At 51.8% G+C, this 20,622-nt stretch overlaps 2 protein-coding genes across 10 annotated transcripts in view; one reads left to right on the top strand and one right to left on the bottom strand.

The window, feature by feature from the left end:
• Nucleotides 1-9,823, bottom strand: part of MARS1 (methionyl-tRNA synthetase 1) — a 17,639-nt gene extending 7,816 nt beyond the window's left edge. For 2 of the 4 annotated variants that reach the window (XM_008533542.2, XM_008533543.2), the window contains exons 1-11: nt 9,337-9,609; nt 8,412-8,502; nt 8,180-8,258; nt 7,968-8,102; nt 7,545-7,620; nt 7,138-7,310; nt 6,880-6,986; nt 3,493-3,609; nt 3,139-3,342; nt 2,166-2,367; nt 130-204 (exon numbers count right to left, since the gene is read on the bottom strand). In XM_008533542.2, coding sequence (XP_008531764.2) covers nt 130-204; nt 2,166-2,367; nt 3,139-3,342; nt 3,493-3,609; nt 6,880-6,986; nt 7,138-7,310; nt 7,545-7,620; nt 7,968-8,102; nt 8,180-8,258; nt 8,412-8,502; nt 9,337-9,445 — 1,368 coding nt within the window. In that variant the 5' untranslated portion in view covers nt 9,446-9,609. Of the gene's footprint in view, nt 1-129; nt 205-2,165; nt 2,368-3,138; nt 3,343-3,492; nt 3,610-6,879; nt 6,987-7,137; nt 7,311-7,544; nt 7,621-7,967; nt 8,103-8,179; nt 8,259-8,411; nt 8,503-9,336; nt 9,610-9,694 lie in introns of those variants that run through there. The other 2 variants (XM_070621851.1, XM_070621850.1) reach the window with 2 other exon arrangements.
• ARHGAP9 (Rho GTPase activating protein 9) lies at nt 8,682-20,622 on the top strand. 6 transcript variants are annotated; one of them, XM_070621852.1, is made up of 19 exons: nt 8,682-8,935; nt 13,306-13,373; nt 13,682-14,015; nt 14,331-14,554; nt 15,512-15,736; nt 15,911-16,024; nt 16,221-16,325; nt 16,561-16,622; nt 16,759-16,849; nt 17,071-17,166; nt 17,308-17,406; nt 17,660-17,801; nt 17,895-18,002; nt 18,328-18,426; nt 18,596-18,673; nt 18,824-18,877; nt 19,130-19,264; nt 19,614-19,719; nt 20,340-20,622. In XM_070621852.1, exons 1-19 carry the CDS (start codon nt 8,902-8,904, stop codon nt 20,509-20,511), a joined length of 2,346 nt encoding a protein of 781 aa, XP_070477953.1. In that variant the 5' UTR covers nt 8,682-8,901; the 3' UTR covers nt 20,512-20,622. The 6 variants fall into 6 exon arrangements, with proteins under 6 accessions (XP_070477953.1, XP_070477956.1, XP_070477954.1 ...); XM_070621855.1 differs by lacking the exon at nt 8,682-8,935 and adding an exon at nt 9,612-9,896; XM_070621853.1 differs by lacking the exons at nt 8,682-8,935; nt 18,328-18,426 and having other exon boundaries at nt 13,318-13,373.

The raw sequence follows: 20,622 nt of genomic DNA, 5'->3' as shown, positions 1-20,622 counted from the left end.
CGTTACATCTTTTTACAACGTATAATTTTTAAGTGGAAATTAAAAATACTTGAGAGTGATCTGGTACAGATGTGTGGCCGAGGCGGCAGAAGATGCCGTGCAGACTAGGTGGAGGGAAGGCCCACTTACCTTAGGCAGGTCCAGGAACAGGTGCTGAGAGGACTTCACCACAGGGCACGACCGGCAGACTTTACACTGAGGCTTCTGTGAAGGGAAATCCAAGAGAAGGGGTACCTGAGGTGGGCAGTCAGGACGAGGACTGCAGGCCAGAGGGAGCTTCCAGGCAAGGGGTGAGCTCCTCAGCGTGCCATCTGGCTTAACGTCACGCTCGCACCCAGCCAACTCATCAACTACTTGGCCTTCTCTAAACTTAGACTCCAGTTTGCACAGCACAACATCTGTTACTCAGTTTCACTGCTCTGTCCTATCACTGCAAAGAACAGCAAAAGCAGCCTCTGAGCACGGGCTAGGTAGAGAGCACTGCACTGTACGCAACTGTGTGAGGGGAGGAAAGAAGACAGGCTTCCTCTTCTTGACAAAGTAACAATCAAATGAGGGAGTGGCTTGCACAAGAAACAAGAATAGATCTTTACAAAGCAAAATGTCAAGAAATACTTATTTTCATGGTACAAACTGACTATACAAACACTGAAGGGTGATGGCTAAAGGGACAAACAGTTAAATCAATGAAAGTTCCCAAGTGACTTTTGATCTGGGTTAAGGTGAGAAATTCTAACTCTCTCAGGGCCTCTCCTGACGCCACACGCCTACATCCAACGGCCTACCTAACGTCTCTCCTTGGATGTCTGACAGGCATCTCGAACCTAACAAAGCCAAATGGTACCAATGCATTCCACCCGAAAGCCTGTTCTTCATCCAATCTTGCCCAAGTTCCTAGATGGTACTACCCTCTCCCCAAGCTGCTCAAGCCAAAAACGTACAAGTCGTGGTTTCCCTGACTTCCATTCAGCCTGAATTCCAGTCTACCCAATTCTACAGAGTCTGCCTCCAAAACATATCTTTTTTTTTTTAAAGATTTTATTTTTCCTTTTTCTCCCCAAAGTCCCCTGGTACATAGTTGTGTATTTTTAGTTGTGGGTCCTTCTAGTTGTGGCATGTGGGACACTGCCTCAGCATGGCTTGATCAAGAGCGGTGCCATGTCCGCGCCCAGGATCCAAACTGGCAAAACCCTGGCCGCCAAAGTGGAGCACACAAACTTAACCACTCGGCCACAGGGCTGGCCCCCAAAACATATCTTGAATCCTTCTTTTTTCTTCCGTTTCTATTGCATCCAACTTAGTTCAAGCTACTGTCGTCCCATTTCTGGGCAACCATTCTAGCCTCCCAACTGGTCTCTCCACTTTCTGTCTTGCTTCCCTCGCATCCATTTTCCACAGAGCAGCCTGCCACTCAATGCTGGCAATGGCTTACCTGGCCCTGGCAACCTGGTCACTGCCTACTCTCTGACCTTGTCTTGGGCCACCTTCCCTCTCACTATGCAACAGCTGCACCAGCCTTTTCAAGGCCGCCCGTTGAGCTCTTTGCTGCTTCGGGCCTTTGCACTTCTTGGTCCTTCTACTTGGCACACTCGTAACCCTACTCATCGCCTGGCTTACGCCTTCTCATTCTTCACTTAAACTCTCAGCTCAAATGTTACCTCCTCTGAGAGGCCTTCCCTAATCACCTAGCTTAAATCTACCCAAAACTCACTATCACCTCTTCCAGACAACTTATTCTATAATTATACCGCCGTGTTGTTTAGTGCTAGTCTCCTCCCCACACGAGATAAAAGCCTGTCTTGTTCACTGCTACATCCTCAGCACCTGGAACTGTCACTGGCATTTTGTAAGGACTCAAGAAAGGTGTGCAGAATAAACAAATGAGTAAACACGGAGTAGAAGAAGAGATGTTGTTTATGGAAAAGGGAAGGAGCTAAACAAATGCAGGTCAGGTGGACCGAAGCAGGAGCAAGGCAGTGAAGTATAAACTCGACTTGCATATTTCCTAGCACAGGGCTAGGTACAAAGGCAATGCTCAGTGAGCTGAAGGATGAGCTGCTGAGAAAGAGTCACTGGTGAAAGGTCTTGACTGCTAAACAAAAATCCTGAATGGAACAAGAATAGAGACCGTCTCCTTCCAGGCTCCCATGACACTGTCCTCTCACCTTGAGTTCAGTGGCATTGATGAGCTTGCCACATTTGTCACACTGGTCACCCCGGGCCTCCTCATAGCCACAGAAGGGACACACACCCTCCACAAAGCGGTCCGCCAGGAAGCGGGCACATTGCTCACACCGCAGCTGCTCCACAGTATCTTGCAGCACAAAACCTCGGGAGAACAACCGCTGGAAGATGTCCTGGGTGATTCTGGCCAGGTGAGCAAGGGACAGAGGAGGGACAGGTCAGAGGAAGTCAGAGGAAGTGGTGCATCCCTCCCTCCCGCCACACTCCACCACGGACCCAAACTCCCTCAGTCCAAGTGTGAAGAAATCAGGCAGAAGGCCCCTCAGGGCGAAGGGCATCTAGTTGTCTTTAGGGAGTTTGACTGGATGAGCCCAGGCCCCTCACATATAGTCCCCAGCTACCCATGTAATCTCTTCCCTCAATATTTTGGAATTTGTTTTTTTGAATACAGACTTATCTGTTTTGTATTCTTTATTAACAAACAGCTCCAAAAGGATAGAACTATGCTGTTCTTTAGTATGTCCTAAAAATTAAAATTAAATTAGTCCAAGTGCTAAACCACACAGCACTATCAGCTGGCAGCTTGTTGACTATGTCGTTTTTATAAGGATGATATCAGGCAGAGGAAGAATGAGTACGTTTAATACGAACACACACAGGAGCGGGAGGAAACGTCCTCAGCTTTTGCGGCAGCCAGGGGGAAGGAAGGCAGTAGAGAGAAGGCAGCTACTTCCCATGAGCCTAACTCCTATCTCTTCCCTCCCTTGGCTGCTCCTGCTTCTGCTCACACTGAATCCCTTAATAATCCCTGGGATACATTTCAAAGCAATATTCAGATCCTAAGTGAAGGGGGAGTGCCCAGACAACCACCTTGATTCTTCTGTCTCCAGGATATTCTTGTTGCCCCCAGCCCAGCCTTCACCCTTCATTTCTGCCTCATTAGAGGAAACCTACTTGGTCTGCTGTGGAGTCGTGGTACGGCCAAAAATATCAAAGGAGATATTAAACCAGCGGTAGATGTCAGCATGGATGGCATGGTACTTGTCGCAGATCTCCTGGGGGGTTAGACCCTCCTCCATAGCCTTGGTCTCTGTCGCTGTACCATACTCATCTGTCCCACACAGATAGAGGGTGTTCCACTGGCGGAGCCGGGAGTACCTGGAAGGGAACATGGTGATCACAGGGGGCCCCATCTCAGCCCCTCCTATGCCCCCAGGATCTTTCCAGCCTCCACCCTTGAGGCATCCTATTCCTTTGGGCCCACTGCTCCCTCAGGACCTCTCCCTCCAAACTCGCAGCTGGCTCCACCTGGCAAAGACGTCAGCACTGAGCACGCAACCAATGATGTTTCCAAGGTGGGGGACGTTGTTTACATAAGGGAGGGCGCTGGTGATGAGCACATTCCTTTCCCCAGCCACGGGCAACCTGATAGGGAAGGAGGAAGAGAACATTCCATGGGGGAGATGCGAGGGTCAAGAGGGACCAACAGTGCACAGAACACCCAGACCAGATGTGTTGTACTGTCAGAGGGTCATGTACATCTGAAGTCTTTCCTCACACCAACCCACAGGACCACAAACTCCCCCAAAAGCTGTAAGATCCTCTACAGCGAGTTCAGGGCCCTGTCCACAATGAGCAAGCCTTGTGTACTGCTCCAAAGGAGCCTCATTCCAACACTCATCTCAGTCCCTCTTTACCATCGTGGCTGCTGCTTCTCCATTAGCTCATTCTCAGGCTCCAACTTCCCAGGTATCAACAAGGCTCTCCCTAGGCTCTGTCCAACCACCATCACTCATGACTCTGGACTCCGATGCCACCCAAGAACACTTTCCCAGCGCTGACCTCACCCCTTCTTCCCAGGTGCTACATTAACATTACCTCTAATCACTACCTGAAGTCCTCACAGCTCGCCACCCCATATACAAACCTTCCCAAGTCCCTGTACCCCTTGACTCTTCTCTCCCTAACCATGTCTGTCATTTCCTCATGGCCTGACTCAAACCAGCAGGCACCAACTAATGCCTTCACAGCCACCCTCTCCTCCCCACTTATCCAGGATCATTCCTAGTCATGTCACTCAATCTGCTGTCTGAAGTCACTCAATCCGCTGTCTGAAGTCACTCAATCCACTATTCTCTTTTCATGCTTCATCATCCTCAACAGCTCAGCTGCACACATCGTGTTTCCACCCGCCTCCTTAGCACTGACCCCTCACCAGGGCTCCTTTCATCTGCCCAACCATTCTCAGCCTATACTCACTGGCCCCGTCACTCACTTTCTTTCAACCTCAGGCATCCTGATAGCTCCCTGGTTCCCACAGCTTCTACTACTAACAAAGGCTCGAATTAGTCCTCCACGTTACCCTCACCCCTTCTTCTCTGCTGCTGCGATATGTCCGGTGAGATGTCCCAACGACTTCCTGGAATTTCCTCACAAAAGATTTCACTAATTTCTCCTGCATTCATTGGCTTTTCTCCCCATAACTGAACACCATCATTTTCTCCGAAATCCAGCTTAGTAATCAACTCCTTCAGGGAAGCCTTCCTTTACTGATGACCAGCCTTCCTCTCCAACTCAGCCTTGTATCCTGAGCCCCTAAGCACTTTGTGGCACATTGTGTGGTGCTCCTCCTGCGTTACCCTGTAACTTCCCTCTCGTTATGAGTATGCTTTATATCTAGTGTGCTAGATACAAAGGTGAGTACGCCTGGGGCTCTGCCCTCAGTGGGGTTACCTTCTATTATGTAACTGCTGACCTGGATCAGTGCAATGAGAGGCACAAGTGCCGGAGGAATTTGAAGGAAGGCAAGCATGCACTCCAGCCTGAGATTAAGGAAGACATCACAGAGGCAGAACTACTTGAGTTGGGCCTCAAGAATGGGTGGAAATTTGCCTCATCAAGACACTGGGGATGTCTTTTAGTCAGAAGGAAAAGCACAGAAGACAGCCTGGTTTGGCTATCGGGTCTTCAATGCCAACTGTCTCCTCCTCTACATATGCATTTAAACCTGTTAGCCTGTACAGACACCTGAGAAAGTCTATCTCCTAGTCTTTCTTACCTCCAAAGCACTTAGTACTAATTCACCCAAATTTTATCAATATCTACCAAACACTTGGCCCGGTGCTAGAAACTGGGCCACATAAAAGATAGCCTCTACCTTCAATAAGTTTACAGATCAGTGAGGAGACAGATATGAAAAGAGGCAATTACAACATCATATCATAATGGGAGCTCCCAGAAGATGGAGCACTTAAGACTGTTTCAAGTTCTATAGAGAAGAAAATGACAAAACTAGTCTCTTGAGGAACAATTATCCATCAGGTAGGTAAGATGCAGGCATTCCAGGGGAAGGAACAGCACATGCAAAGACACTTTAAGGCATGATATGATCTGAGCCTGCCTCCCTCTCAAAACTCATCTTCACCTATCTGCCCCTTGACTGACCAGCCTCCAGCCACTGGCCTTTAATCAATTCCTTAAAAAGAGCCAAACTCTCTTGCTCCTCAGGCCTTTGCACATGAGGTTTCCTCCACCTGAGACACCCTTCCCAGCCTTCCCCTGACTAACACCTACTTGTCTTGCAAGTCTTAGTTCAAATGCCACTCTTTAGAGAGGCCTCTAAGTTAACCTCAAGTGATGTTTTCTCTCATAGCACCCCTGTCTTTTCCTTCATAGGCTTATCAAAACTTGTATTATACATTTGTGTGAGTTTTTTAAATACCCGCCTATCCTACTATACTCAAAGTTCCACGAGAGCAGAGATCTTGTCCATTTTGTTCCCTCTGTGTACCCAGCTCCTAGCACACAGGGCCTGACAAGGAGTGGACACTCAAATCTCTACTGTCATTAGGCTGAGAGCTACAAATATTTCATTTTGGTGGAATAATCTGTGTGTGTGTATTGTCTTAATGTAACAAGAGAGTGACAAAACATGATACTGAGCATGTAGGCACGGGCCAGATCACAAAAGGCCTTGTGAAGTGCACACAGGAACTGTCTGTAGAATTCCGAAAAGGAGGGAGAGGGTAACACGTGCCATTCTTAGCAGTCCCTCTGGTGGCAGCGTGGAGTACAAGGCAGCAGGGTAAAAAGTAAGAGATGGTGAAGCCCGATCTAAAGTGGCAGCAGTGAGGATACGGAGAAGAAGGGACGGATTCAAGGACTACTTAGAATCAAAGACTCAGTAATGGAACAAATGACACAGACGGGGATGAGGGAAGGGTGTGGATGACACCAAGATTTCTGGCTTGGACTTTTAGGTGGAAGGTGGGGGTCATTCACTACAGTAAGTGAATAAAGGAGAAAGAGAGGCTGGCAGGGAAGATCCCAGGTTTGCTTTTGGACATTCTGAGTTCGCAACACCTGTGCAAGTGGAGGAATCTAGGAGATGGTATCACAAATATGTCTGGAGCTCAGAACAGAGATCTGGACTGGAAAAACAGATTTAGTGCTATCAGTGGGTTAAAAAGGAGCTGAAAATATGGGTGCAGATGGGACTAACAGACAGAGTGTCCAAAATAAGCAAGAAAGAATTAAATTACAAAAAAAAAAAAAAAAAAAAAAAAGGTTTAAGAATAAGAAGGAGAGAATGAAAAATTAAAGAAAGGTCAGGAAAGGGCACTTGGCAGGCAGGTATTGGCTCTATCAACAATTTCCACTAAAGAAACCAAGCCCCGCTCATCTGTGCCTACTCACACTGGATTCTGTAGTGGCCGAAGAGGGGGCAAGTTTCCTAGTCCCTTCTCCCAAGCAGTGACAGCCATGGCGATCTCCTCCTCAGACAGGGTAGCCAGCTCCTCCTCCTATGAAGAGTGGACAGAATCCGTCACAAGGTGACAGGGCCCTTGCTCTCCAACAACTGAATAAGTTAGTGGCCATGTTAAAGTCCCTCTCCAAGCCACCCCCACCTCGGACACTGAGGCTCTGTAGGGACCCCTCTGCTCTGTTGCAAACCTCAGGCTCATTGCTGACAGCTCTCCCCTGAAGGGAGCTGGGCTGGGGCTGCTTTTGGAGGTAGGGCCGGAGGGCCAGGACACCCTGCTGCTTCAGCACAGTCTCTGCCGCTCGCTGACATGGCTCCTGAGAACTCACTGTCTGGAACCAGCTGTGCAGGGCACCCAGCTCCTCTGTGGGCATGGGAGAAAAGGAAGAATCAGCAAGACCTAGAATGGGCAGGCAGGAGTGGACCTCCTCCCCTTCTTCATGAAGTTTCTCCAGTTGCCTTCCCCAGTTCCCTCAGCCATCTTTCTGCTATAGCTGTCCTGTCAAGCTACACCTCAAAGTGGGTCCTCAATATTCTAGTAATCCCTACCCCAAGCTCCTGGGGTTGGGCTGGGGGTGGACGGCTATGCAGTTCTCACCAGGGAGGTAGGCTGGGTCTTGGAGTAATGGGTATAGCGCTCCCCACAAAACAATGTCAGCTAGAGATTCTGTCTCCTTTGTTGGGGAAAGAAAAGAAAAAGGTACACAGGTGAGACATGCAGTTTCTTCCCAATGGATATAATGATATCGAACATTTTGTTAAGTACTTACTATATGCCAAGTACTGTGTTAAGCACTTTAAATTATCTCACTTAATCCTCACAATAACCCCATGAGATGGGTACTAATATTATCTCCATTTCAAAGATGAAAAAAATTGAAGACTAGAGAGTTTAGTGATTTTCAAGGTTACACTGTGAGTAAGTGGTAGTGTGGGGGTTTGAACACTCTGAATACAGTCTTCCTTCTTTATCTGTATACCATACAACTTTCCTCAATCCCCACCTCAAGGTCCGACTCACCCCAGCAAGGAAAGGACAGCTCCGACGACTCAAGCTGTGGTCAATGTGAGTCAGGGCTCTCCGGACAGGGCCAAGAACATCTTCTCCCTTCTTGCCTTGGACCACTAAATAGTACAGGGCGGCAGACAAAGCTGGCTAAAATGTGGGGGGCACAGGTCAGGATGGCCATGCAGAGCAAGGGCCTGCCTGCCATCCCCATGTCTCAGTCCCACCTGCAGTTCTGTCGCTTCCCATTCCAGCCACTGGTTAGTGAGGTCATCTTGCTCCCAGCCAGACAAAAGAAAGAAGTATCTGCCCAGGGAGAGAATGACAGAAGGGGGAATTAGAGGGGCCCCTTGGTCTAGCCTATTTCTCACCCCACAGTGGTTGCAAATAGGGCCGTACAGAGGACAGTAAGCCAGGATTTGATTCAGCCACCTCCCCACATCAAGGACCAATACTGACCGGCAGATTGCACTAGTGGAGAAGAGGTAGTTGCCATTATCCAGTTGCAAGACAGGGACCTTAGGCTGGGTCAGGAATGGGACCACACACTCTGATGCAGGAGAGGAAAACAGGTGAAAAATAGGGAAAAGAAAAGAAATACTTTGTCAGCTCAGAAAGACAACCTCACATTATTCAGGGGAAAAGGGAAGGAAGATGGGCAGGCTCAACCCAGAGGTTCCAGGATAGGACCACTGAAAGGGGGTGGGTCCAGTATGTGCTGGAGAGACCAGCAGGTGTTCAGCCGAGACTGCCAGCTGGAAACGACAGATGGGGACTGCAGAGAGGAGGCAGTGGCATTGGGATAGTGCTACAGCCAAGAAGTGGAACAAGTGAAAGTAACCGGGATACCTTGAGGATGATCTGAGATAACAGTGGGAGAAAAAAACTAAGAGAACTGGGAGGACTGACGAGAGAACCGCTTAAGAGTGACCCCATCAGTTGGCTGGGAATGAGAAGAGGTAAACCGAAAGGAGCGTATACAGGTCTGTGTCTGTTTGAGGAAGGGAGAGCAGGGTTTCTTAAGAACGACGAAGGGGTGCCTGGGGGTTGTCCCGTGAGTGACTGGGGAGGCGGGGGGCCTGGGAGGTGTGAGAGAAGGTTAGAAAGGGGACAGAGGTTCGCTGGGGTGAGGCGGGATCCTGGAAGATGAAGGAGGGGAGGCGAGGGATGAGGTCGGGGTATGCCGAGGGCAATTAAGGGAAGTGACTGATGAAAGATGTGACCAGGAGAGAAGAGGGGATAAAGTGACCAAGGATAATGGGGAAGTATGACGGGAGTGCGTGGTAGGAGGTGGGGGGCTGGCGAAGAGAACTGCGGGCTGGGTGTCGGGCGTGTTTCGGTCCTGCCCCCCTCATCCCCCGCCCACCAGCACCAGCCCCACTACCTTCTGGGCCTACAGTGCTGATGAGCAGCTCCGCTCTCCCCTGGGCCCTCCGGGCCGCGGCCAGCACAGGCAAGCTCCCCGGGGCGCCTTCGCTCACGAACAGTCTCATTTCGCCGTGTACCCCACGCTGATGCAACCGGAACCGGCCTTCAGCCGGCGAGCAGAGCGACCGCCGCGGGGCACGCCGGGAAGTGAAGTTCTGACTTAGGCCGTTCCTGGCGCAGCGCTCCCAGGAAGCCGACTCCTTCTCCCATCATGCAACACTAGGAAACAGGAAAAGGCTATCATAGAGACGGGGAGGCCGCAGGTGCAGTGCTAGAGCGGCACGTGTGGTGGGCGGGCCCGAAGAGACGTTCACCTGCAGGGCCCGGGGCGCTTCAATCTTCCGGCTAGCCGGACGGTGGGGACGGAAGTTCAGGCTGCCTCTTGTCGGGGCGACGCTGAAGTGGCGGTGTTATGACAGTGGCTGCTCGCAATGGACGACCCTTGATTCAAGTTCATAAGAAGCAGAGTTTTAGAGTTGAGAGTTACGATAAACTGCCTTAAGTGACACAATGGAAGTTAGTAGATATCCTATTAATAAGAAAGATGTGACTGTTAAATATTAATGCCAGTCTGCAGCTCGTCTACAGCTAGACAGTCTCATTAAAGGGGGAGGAGGCGTGTAGAGGGAAAAGGTCAGCTTGAGGGGAAGTAAGAAGGCTAAGAGTTTGGCAGTAAGTATATTTATACAAAGAAGCACATAGTAATTGAGAAAGGGATCCTTCTTATTCGTCTTTGTATACCTTTAGGAATAATTAATACCTAATAGTACTTATGAGCTAGGCACTGTTCTAAGCACTCTACATATATTAATTAATTCTCAAAAGTTCTATGGAGGTTCTGGGCCTTTTGAAGCTGGGCCATACTCTTATGCAGCTTCTGCCCAGGCTTCTTGGAACACTCTGGTAGCCCTGAGCTGCCATGTAAGAAGTCTTCCTACCCTGAGATGCTGGAGAGGTCTCATGTTGACATTCTGGCTGACAGATCCAGCTGATCCTAGCATTCCAGTCATCCCCATCAAGGTGTCAGATATGTGAGTGAAACTCTCCCTTCAGACCAACCCATTTGCCTGCTGAATACCACCAAGTGACCCCAGTCAATGACACATAGGACAGAAGAATCACCCTGCTGAACCCTACCTTGATTTCTGCCTCATAAAATTGTGACCTATAATAAAATGGTTATTGAACAAAATACAAACAAACAAAAAAGAGGTTCTCTCATTCTCATTTTACAGATGAGGAAACTAGGCACAGAGAGGTTACTTTGTGCCAGGAACTATAGAAGGCATTGAAGATACAATTATCAACAAAACAGATATAGGCTTCTGCCCTGGCAGAGCTCACAGACTTCCTGGGAAGTCAGAAAATCAAATAATCTTTCAAGTGTGATGAAAGTTTTGATGGGGGATGTCAAGCTTGCTGTGGGAGCTCCTAGTTAGGACCCCTACCCGACTCTAAGGAGTTACAAATGGTCTTCTTCTGCAAGCGACCTTTCCACTGAGATCTGAATGATGAGTAAGAGTTAGCCAGGTAACGACTGGTGGGAGTGGAGAGAGGAAGTGTTTCCGGCAGAGGAAACAGCATATACAAAGAACCAGAGACCTAGGTGCACATTCGGAATGTGAAGAATGAGTGTGTGGCTGGAGTATGGAGTTTGTGGTGGGGAGTGTGAAAAGGCTAGGGTAAAAGGAAAAAGTCTCTGTAAACCAACTTGTAAAATCTGAACTTCATTCTGAGGACGATGAGAAGCCTTTGAAAGGTTAAGTCAGGAGAGTGGTAGGGCATTTTTGTGTTTTAGAAAGGTCACTCTGGCTGCTGTGCCAGGAATGCACTGGGAAGGGAGCAGAGCGATATGCAAGAAGACTAGTTAGGTTATATCATCTGGGTTAAAAAGAGTGGTGGTTGTAGAGATTAAAGGAAGTGATAGAAAGATTTAGTAACCAATTAAATGTGAATGGTGAGGAAACAAGAGAAATTAAGGTTGGCTGACAGGTTTCTGGCATGGGCAATTGGGTACATCCACTCTGTGCCCCAACAGATGATAGCATTTCCCTTGTCATAGTGATTGTCACACTGTATTTTAGTTGTTGTGAGAGGTCAGCAGCCATGTTTGTCATCTTAATTGACAATGCCTAGCACACAGTTCCTGCCTGGCACTTATGGTATAAGCATTCACTACATATTTATTAAATTTAAATTTAACTGAATAATGGTACTGGAAGAGAAACAGATTTGTGGGGGAAGCTGACAAATTCAGTTTAGAACATACTGTGTTTGTGGCACCTGTGAAATACCCAAGTGGAGTTCTTCAGTGGACAGTGGATTAGACTGGAGCTCCAGAGGAAGACCTGGACTGGTGATATGGTACTCAGCATCATATGGAGGTCATCTGAACTGGGGGAAGACTAAGACCACCAGAGTGTGGAGAGTGCAAAAGGCACAGGATCCCAGACAGACCTCTGGGGTTTAAGGAACAAGCAAAGTCCTTTCTTATGCAGCAGAGAAGGAATTGCTAGAAAGCTAAGAGGGATGCCAACAGTGTTTGTAGGAGAGAAATGTCAACTGTGTTGCCTGCTACAGAGATGTCAAGCACATAAGGACTGCAAAGTGTCTGTGCAAAGTCAGGGGTGACCCTAGTGAGGAGTGACCTTGCAGAGGTGAGGGAATGAGGGGAGAGAAAATGGAGACCTCCATGTGTAGGCAACTCTTTCAAGAAGTTTGACTGTAGAAAGGAAGAGAGAGAGATGGGGTGGTAACTGGAGAGTGCAGTAAAGGGAGGTTTGTCTAAAGATGGGAGAGACTTGGACATATTTAAAAGCTAACGGGAAGGAGTCAATAAAGACAGGATAAAATGCAGGACACATGGCAGAGCAGGCGGAAGAGGGTGAGATTTGAGCATTTAACAAACACTAGATGAACGAATGAATGGATGAAGTTGGCTACTATTTCAGAAGCGGGAAGGAAGAGTTGAGGGATAGGATTCTCCACATGTTCAAAGTGGGGCAAACTAAGGAAGAAGATCAGTGAGGCAGAATCCCAGAACTGAGAACTCAGCCCTCAGGTCACATGTCAGGGGAGGAGAGCTGGCTCTCTGATGTCACCAAAGAGGAGCGGAACTCCCTACCCCACCCCTCCAAAGCCATACAGAAAACCCCCCATTATGCAGTGGAGAAACTGGGGGAAAAGAGGAGTGGTCAGGTAAGGAGGTAGCACAAGTGTGGGTTTTAAAGTTCTGGCAATTGACAGGGGAAGTCAGTTTCCACCTTCCACCAGCAAGAAGCTGACATCAGTCCCCATCTCCCGCCATATGTTGTCATAGCATCCTGTACTACTTGTCAGTAGCCCCTGATTCAATTATAATTAACAAATTTATTGTGTCATTATTGTGTTCAGATCTGTCCTTAAGCTCCCAAGGGCATGGGCTGTGTCTGTCTCCTTCCCCTTTCTTATCTCCAGTGCCTAAGCCGTTCCTTTCACACAGGAGGTGCTCAGCCAATCCATGCTAAGAGCATGAATGAATGAACCCACGCACTAAAGTGGGGCCCCGCCCAAGAGGCTTATGTACAGAGAATATATTAAGGCTTCAGCTCTCAAAAACACATCCTGGCTTGAGAGGATGGCAGTACTGTATTTTCACCTCTTCCTCTAACTCTAAACTCCTCTGTGTTTCTCCTAACTACTTTCTCTTTATCTCCAATTTGGTCTTATTATTTCTCTGGCTCTCTGTTTCTCTGTCTTGATGTCTCTCTGAGTCTGCACAGGAAGCACGCAGCTTTAGGTCTGAGGTGATCGGTAATGGAAACATTGGTGTTTGCACAAATTTAATGAAGAGTCACAAACTTTTTTATCTTTGTCATTAATGTCTGTTTCTTTGCCTGTGTTCTGTCTGAGACCTGATTCTTTCTCCTCATCTTCTTGTGTTCAGCTCAAAAGTCCCACCACCACCCAGGACCAGCTCCTCCTGCACCTGGATCTTCTGATGGGCCCCAGAAGGTACTTGGAGGAAAATCACCGAGCTAGGCCCTCTCCTCTGATTTCCTGCCTTGCTGGCCTCCCAGCCTTGCTGACCACATCCTCTCTCACCTTACTTATATACTTCCTCACCAGTCACATCACCCAGAGTTCTCAGACCCTAAAACCTACCACTGACCCCCATCCAGGCCCTCTGCTTCACCCTCTCCTCTCACCACAGGGTTACTGTCCTTACCTTCCCCCGACTCAGCTCTTCGAACAATGTCTGTCTGCCTGGAAGCAGGCAGTTCTGTGTTTTTCTGGATCTCCAACACCCCTTTTTCCCACAGGTGACAATACTGAACACAATGCTGTCAGGCCGGTGGTGGCCAAGTACCTGGGGCAGCCTAGGACTGGGGCCCCGAAGCCCTTCTCGGGGATCCCAGCTCTGTGCCCTCTATGCCTTCACTTACACTGGGGCAGATGGCCGGCAAGTGTCTCTGGTTGAAGGGGACAGGTTCCTACTGCTTCGAAAGACCAACTCAGACTGGTGGTTGGCAAGGCGCCTAGGAGCACCCTCTACCTCTCGACCCATCTTCGTCCCAGCTGCTTATGTGACAGAAGAATCTATCTCTTCCCAGAGCCCAACCACCATCACTCCCAGCCAGACCCTCTGGACTCCTGGTGAGTAAGCCCTCCCCCATCACCTTCCTCCCTCCCCAGCTGCTAGGAATTATTGGAAGGATCCTCCCCACCCCCCAGCTCAAGCTTCTGCTGACCCCCTTCTTTTCTTTCTCTCTGATCAGCCTGTTCCTCAGCCCCACCAACATGTCCCCAAATGCCTCTCCTCCTAGTCTCAAGCCCTCCAGGTCTCATGTAATTTTCCACAGACTTCCCTGCTCTTGTCTTCCCTGGGAGCCCCCAGGATGGGGGACCCAGCCAAGATCACGCCTCTGATCACCTGCCCCCTCCCTACCCTTCCCATTTCTCTGTTTCCAGGACCAAAGTTGTTTCCTGGCTCCCTGGAAAAGCTGCACCTGTCTCGGGAAGCCCCAGGCAGAGCCCAGGCTACGTCAGAGCAGCCTCCTCCTCTTCCCCCCAAAATGTGTAGAAGTGTCAGTGTTACCAATTTGAGACCCACCCTCCGGCAGCCCTTCCAGGAAGGACCAAGTGGCAGATCCCTCTCTCAGGAAGACTTGCTGATGGAGTCCAGTGCCGACATGGTGAGTCACAGCTCTTCTGAGCACGGGGGAGCCTACAGATATTTACTTCTGGGCCCTGTTCTAGGCACAATGGTGAACAGGACAGACAGAATCTCCACCCTCAAGGGATTCCCAGGGGGTGAGAAACACATAAACAAATAAGGAAGATAAGCCTTTGTACTGTAAGTGCTACCAAGAAGCTTAATGGTGGTGGAGTGACTGCGGTCTGGGAAGGCAGCTCTGAGGAAAAGATATTTAGTTGAAGCTGACTAAGGGGGAGGAAGAGACAGCCATGAAGCAGTTAGGAATGAGAAGGAATTTCTAGCTGAGGGACAGCAAGTAGCAAAGATCCTGAGGGTAAGTGGAACCTGGCAGATGATAGAGAGACTGAAAGAAAGCCAATCCAGTGATGCTTTTCTCTCTCTCCCTCCTGACTCCTGGCCCAGGCAGGGTTTTTCCTGTGTCTTGTCTTGCCAGGTCAGGTCACCAGCAAGTCCCCCTTAGAGATGTAACTCCCTTGCTCTTCCTGAAGACTCAGCCCCTCCCCTCTCTTACTTACTAGTAGATGAAAAATGGCCCCTCCTGTCTCATCCTCCCCTAGCAGGATCTCTGACCCCTCTCTGTCTCTTTTCCCTCTGGAGGATGTGAGAGTGGGGCGCTCCCCTCAACCACCTCCCCCCAACCCCACACACACACAGGAAAGCCTGTTCCCCTTTCCTGTGGCCCTGGGGTGGGGGTGGGGTGGGGGAGGAGGGAAGTTGGCAACAGGAAGTGAGGAGAAAAGCAAAGAAGACTGAGGGAGGGAGTCATAAAAAAAACCAGCTGGGGACTGGGGTTTCTCCCCCAGTACCTGGGTCACCCCATCGGGGAGCTGGTGGTGAGAAAATGGGGGAGAGAGAAGGAGGTGGTTAGGTGGAGAGAAGACTGGGAAGAGAAACAGGCAGAATACTTACCTTTTTCTTCCCCCATTCCTGGCAGGCAAGACCCCAGCCCCTCATGTCAGAGCCCCCTGTATACTGTAACCTGGTGGACCTTCGCCGCTGTCCCCGGTCCCCGCCCCCAGTCCCTGAATGCCCACCCCTGCAGAGGCTGGACGCGTGGGAGCAGCACCTGGACCCCAGCTCCGGACGCTGCTTCTACATCAATTCGCTGACTGGCTGCAAGTCCTGGAAGCCCCCACGCCGCACTCGCACCCAAGAGACGGTGAGACCTTCCCTTCGGCTTGTCCCTTTGTCCCCTCAGTCTCCTCCTTTCCCTTACTGAACCCCAAAGTAGTGTGTTTCTCTCTGAAGATCAGAAGAATCAGAAAATTGTGAGAAGGGTGTTGAGAGTGGGTTGAGGTGGCATCTGGATGAGTTTTCCTTCCCTCCCCCCCAGAACCCTGGCTCCATGGAGGGGACACAGGCCCTGCATAGGGACAACGGAGTCCTGCAACCTCAGGCAAAGGGCTCAGGTTCTGACACAGGGACCCCAGAACTGCCTGACCCCCAGGTGAGATCTCTCCCACCTCCAGGTCACATACAGGAAAAGCCATCTTTTTAGGACTTTCTCTCATATACAAGACATTCCTCTTCATTACCCACCCCACCCCCTGCCTCTCACCCACGTCCGCACCCCTCTTCCCCCTGCAGCCAGGGATTCCGAAGTTGAAGGGCCCTCCACCTGTTTCTCCAATCCCCTCCCCCAGGGTTCACTCTGCCTGCGCCGGCGCACCTCCCAGCTCGACCCTTCAGACCAGCCTTCAGCCTTGCAGCCCCCTCGACCTCTGCCGCAGGTCCTGGAGGACCCCCATGTAAGTCTCCTATTTCCTCGTGAACGCCAAGATTCTCTCTGCCCCACCCCCCAATTCCTGCTCCTTCAGAAACGTCTTCCTCTTTCTGAGTGTTCTCTGGGTGTCCTCTCTTACTCAGCACCGCCCCCCCCCCAAACTTTAAAGGACCTTACTCCTGGGAGACCCCCTGGGGAAAGCAGTGGCAGCTGTGAGGGGCGCTGGGTGACTAATTGATCCTCCTCCCTCCATTTCACAGGAGGTGGAAAAGTCGGGCCTGCTCAACATGACCAAGATCGCCCAGGGAGGGCGCAAGCTTAGGTGAGGAGAGCCCAGAGTACTGCAGGGGCCTGGGCTGCCGGATTCCCTAGGGCAGAGCGGAGGGTGGGGAGAGCGCACTCCCCGTGTGATTCTCAATGACCTTTGCACTACTACCGCTGCCCCCTCCGCTCTGCAGGAAGAACTGGGGCCCATCATGGGTGGTGTTAGCGGGTAACAGCCTGATGTTTTACCGAGAGCCACCACCGCCTGCGCCCTCCCCGCTCTGGGTGAGTGTGAGGGAGAGGAGAAGGGGGGTGTGCAGGAGGGGGGCGCGAGCACAACTTCTATCCGCCTCAGGCCGACTGTGGGGGCGGAGGTGGGGAGGGCGGTGTGGAGGAAAGTAAAGAGTTAGGAAGGAGACAGCCTGCGTCTCCTCGCAGTCCACCGGGTGAGAGGGAGGCGGTGAGGGAAACAGAGCCGAGGCCTCAGTTTCTCCCCTAATTGCCAGGCACCAACGGGTAGCCGACCCGAAAGCAGCGTGGACCTGCGCGGGGCGGCCCTGGCCCACGGTCGCCACCTGTCCAGCCGCCGCAACGTCCTGCACGTGAGTGCCCCCCAGCGCATCCTCAAAGCCCCACCCTACCCGGGGGTGCGCCCCCCAATTCCCGCACGGGCCTCCCGCTCGGCCCCCTTGCTTTTTATGCTCCTCCCCACTGACCCAGTCCTTTCCCCGCCGGCCCCTCAGATCCGCACGGTCCCTGGCCACGAGTTCCTGCTGCAGTCAGACCAGGAGACCGAGCTGCGGGCCTGGCACCGCGCGCTGCGCGCTGTCATCGAGCGCCTGGTGAGACCGCGTGGGAGGGCGGGACGGAGACTGCGGAGAGGCCCGGGCCAGGGCGCGGGGAAGGAGTGGCGGAGGAGCAGTAGGATTCAGGGGGCCGTGGGGGACAGGGTGATCTCGGTGTAGAGCTCTGGGGTGGGGCTGGGACGTGCGACCCTATAGCCGGTTAGGGTCTCCGGAGTCGAGCTGGAGGTGCAGATTTCTCTCCTCTCTCTTCCAACCTCCGCCTCGGCCCACCTCGCCCGTCCGGGTCCAGGATCGGGAGAATCCCCTGGAGCTGCGACTGTCAGGCTCGGGACCGGCGGAGCTGGGGGAGCTGAGTGCCGGGGAGGACGAGGAAGAGGAGTCGGAGCCGGCGTCCAAGCCTCTGCTGCGGCTGGGCGGCCGCCGGAGCTCCGGTTAGGGGCGGGGCTGGGGCGGGGCCTCGGGAGCGGCTCCGGGCGCCTCCGCGGCCGCTGCTCTCACGCTCTGACCCCGCCTGCCTCCGGTAGGTCGGGGTCCGGAAGGGGCCGAGCAGAACCGCGTGCGGAATAAGTTAAAGCGGCTGATCGCGAAGAGACCGCCCTTGCAGAGCCTGCAGGAGCGGGGTCTGCTCCGAGGTGAGGTGGGCGGGGCCCGCTGGCGCCCTTCGTGCCGGCCTTAGTCTTTTTGCAAGCACTTTTACGTGGGCAGCAGTCCATTTCATGGATGAGAAAGCTTTAGCGAGGCTCGGAGTACAGCTTCCCAAACTAGATCAGCGGTCTTCTGAGACACTGTTTTTCCCACTACTGCTGATTGGTTGGGGGAGGGTGTGTAGCTCCTTGCCCAGGCCTGGAACAGGCAGCCAGTAGAGCCGGGCCAACTTTGGCTTGAAGGCCAGTGCTGAGAAGAGCTTCCACGGGTGATAGTGGCCCTGGCTTTCCACCTCACTCTGTGCCTCCCCAGACCAGGTGTTCGGATGTCAGTTGGAATCACTGTGCCAGCGGGAAGGGGACACCGTGCCCAGCTTTGTGCGGCTCTGCATTGCTGCTGTGGATAAGAGAGGTCATTTTCCCAGAGGCCCCAGAATGTCCCTTTCCAACAGGCCAAGGCCTAGAATTCCCCACCTCCCTCACCTTTCTGCCCTTTGTCTCTCTACCCTCGGATCCCTCACCAGCCCTCACCACACACTTCAGAGTAGGAGTCCTTATCTGCACTCTGCCTCATCTCCTAGGTCTAGATGTGGATGGCATTTACCGGGTCAGCGGGAACTTGGCAGTGGTCCAGAAACTTCGCTTCCTGGTCGACAGAGGTGAGAAGGCTTGTGGGCAAGTGGAGGTACTAAGAACTTCATGCCTCAGATCCACAGGCGGTTCTGAGTGGGGGGGGCTGGCAGAACAGGGAGGTCTTCCGGCTGGAACTGCATGTCTTACCTCTTGATCTCCCCTCACACATGTTGCAGAGCGGGCGATCACCTCCGATGGGAGGTATGTGTTCCCAGAACAGCCAGGACAAGGTACTTACATGGAAGGCCCCTCAGATCCTTAAAAGTTCCCCACATTTTCCCTACTCCCCGTGAGTACCCCCATGTCCTGCTCCTGGGAGGGTTGTCCCCATTCCCACTGTGTCTTGTCCCACTGTGGACCCCAAAGGCATTCCTGTAGTCTGCCTTACCTGGATCTTCTCCGAAACTCCTGATCTCTCAGTCTCTGGCTCTCTCTGGCCCTTCCTGAGCCCTGAACCCCTCTGTACCTCCTTCTCCTTCCAGAAGGCCGATTAGATTTGGACAGTGCTGAGTGGGATGACATTCACGTGGTCACTGGAGCCCTGAAGCTTTTTCTCAGGGAGCTCCCCCAGCCTCTGGTGCCCCCACTGCTGCTGCCCAAGTTTCGTGCTGCCCTTGGTAAGGGATGGGAGCTTTGGGGATACCCTTAATATGGGGTGGGGGAGGCATGAGTGGTAGAGAATAGAGTAGAGTAGAGGTTCCCTTACCCTCTTCTGTCCCATCCTGAGCACAGAGGTGGAAAATAACTTTCAACTCACGTGCCAACTTCAGTTGTGTTCTTGTCAACGTTTAGAGGGCTGAACTGAAAAGAATTCTGAGGCTGCAGCTGTGCTCGGTGAAAGAGAAAGCTGTGATAGATTAATAGTGTCTTCCAGGGGCATGGGAAAGAGGAGTGAACTTATCCACTCTGCCCCCGCATCTTCCCTAATCTCACCCCCGTGCCCTGCCCATTACTCTTTCTCTCTAGCGCTCTCCGAATCAGAGCAGTGCCTCTCTCAAATACGAGAATTAATAGGCTCAATGCCGAAGCCCAACCACGACACTCTGCGGTACCTTCTGGAGCATTTGTGCAGGTCAGGAAGACTGCACATCTTTGTTCAAGCAGGGAGAGGGTACGGGGGGCATGCAGCAGAGACTCTGTTCAGATGGGGAAGGAAGGGAAACACTTGAGTTTAGTGGACAGCTTGAGGAAACAGGCAGCCTCTGTGCAGGGGACCTATTACCAGGGTCAAAGCCTTTCCATCGGTCAGCATCAAGTGGGGCCCAAGACAAGCCCAGGGATGCTGAGACAAGTAAGGGAAATCTAATGTCTCCCTTCCCTTTGCCTCTCTGTCTGCTACTGGGACAGTGGCGATGGCTTACCTGGCTGGGCCGGGCCTAGGCAGTGACTTCTGAGGAAGGATAGCCGTCTGAATTAAAGCCTCCCAAATTGTGAGCAGAGAGGACTCTGGTGGCAATCTCTGAAGCTGTGAAGAGGCGGGTGTATCCTAGATTTATGTTCAAGTGGTATCTCGAAGGTTCCCCCACTGGTCCCATCTCCATTCCCCTTGAGGCTCTCTCCCTGGTTTCCTTCGGCCACTACGTGGAGGGATCCCAGAGGGAGCTCTTCCCTGCTCAAACCTTGGAAGGATTAGATTTATATGGAGCAGCAAAGCTGCTGCCTTTAGCCCCTTCTCTCGGCCTTTGCCCACAGGGTGATAGCACACTCAGATAAGAACCTCATGACCCCCCACAACCTTGGAATTGTGTTTGGACCAACACTGTTTCGGCCAGAGCAGGAGACATCGGACCCAGCGGCCCATGCTCTCTACCCTGGGCAGCTAGTCCAGCTGATGCTCACCGACTTCGCCAGCCTCTTCCCCTGACTGGGGCAGGAAGAAGAGAAAACGTGTTTCCGATTATCTTCTCTGTTGGGTACCCTTTGGAGTGTGGCGTGTTCTGTTTAAGGACATCCCTTTAAATCCTTGTCTCCCGCA

Source organism: Equus przewalskii, chromosome 5, assembly GCF_037783145.1.
Source record: "Equus przewalskii isolate Varuska chromosome 5, EquPr2, whole genome shotgun sequence".
NCBI classification, from domain to species: domain Eukaryota; kingdom Metazoa; phylum Chordata; class Mammalia; order Perissodactyla; family Equidae; genus Equus; species Equus przewalskii.
The sequence above is the reverse complement of the archived record's forward strand: the minus strand, read 5'-3'. Positions and strand labels throughout refer to the sequence as shown.

Bases quoted from the DNA above. Each gene is read 5' to 3' on its own strand.
- ARHGAP9 (XM_070621852.1), top strand. From the start codon at position 8,902: ATGAGAAGAGGTAAACCGAAAGGAGCGTATACAG. The intron at 8,936-13,305 runs GTCTGTGTCTGT...TCTTGTGTTCAG, and splicing joins ACCGAAAGGAGCGTATACAG to CTCAAAAGTCCCACCACCAC. The intron at 19,720-20,339 runs GTCAGGAAGACT...CTTTGCCCACAG, and splicing joins CTTCTGGAGCATTTGTGCAG to GGTGATAGCACACTCAGATA.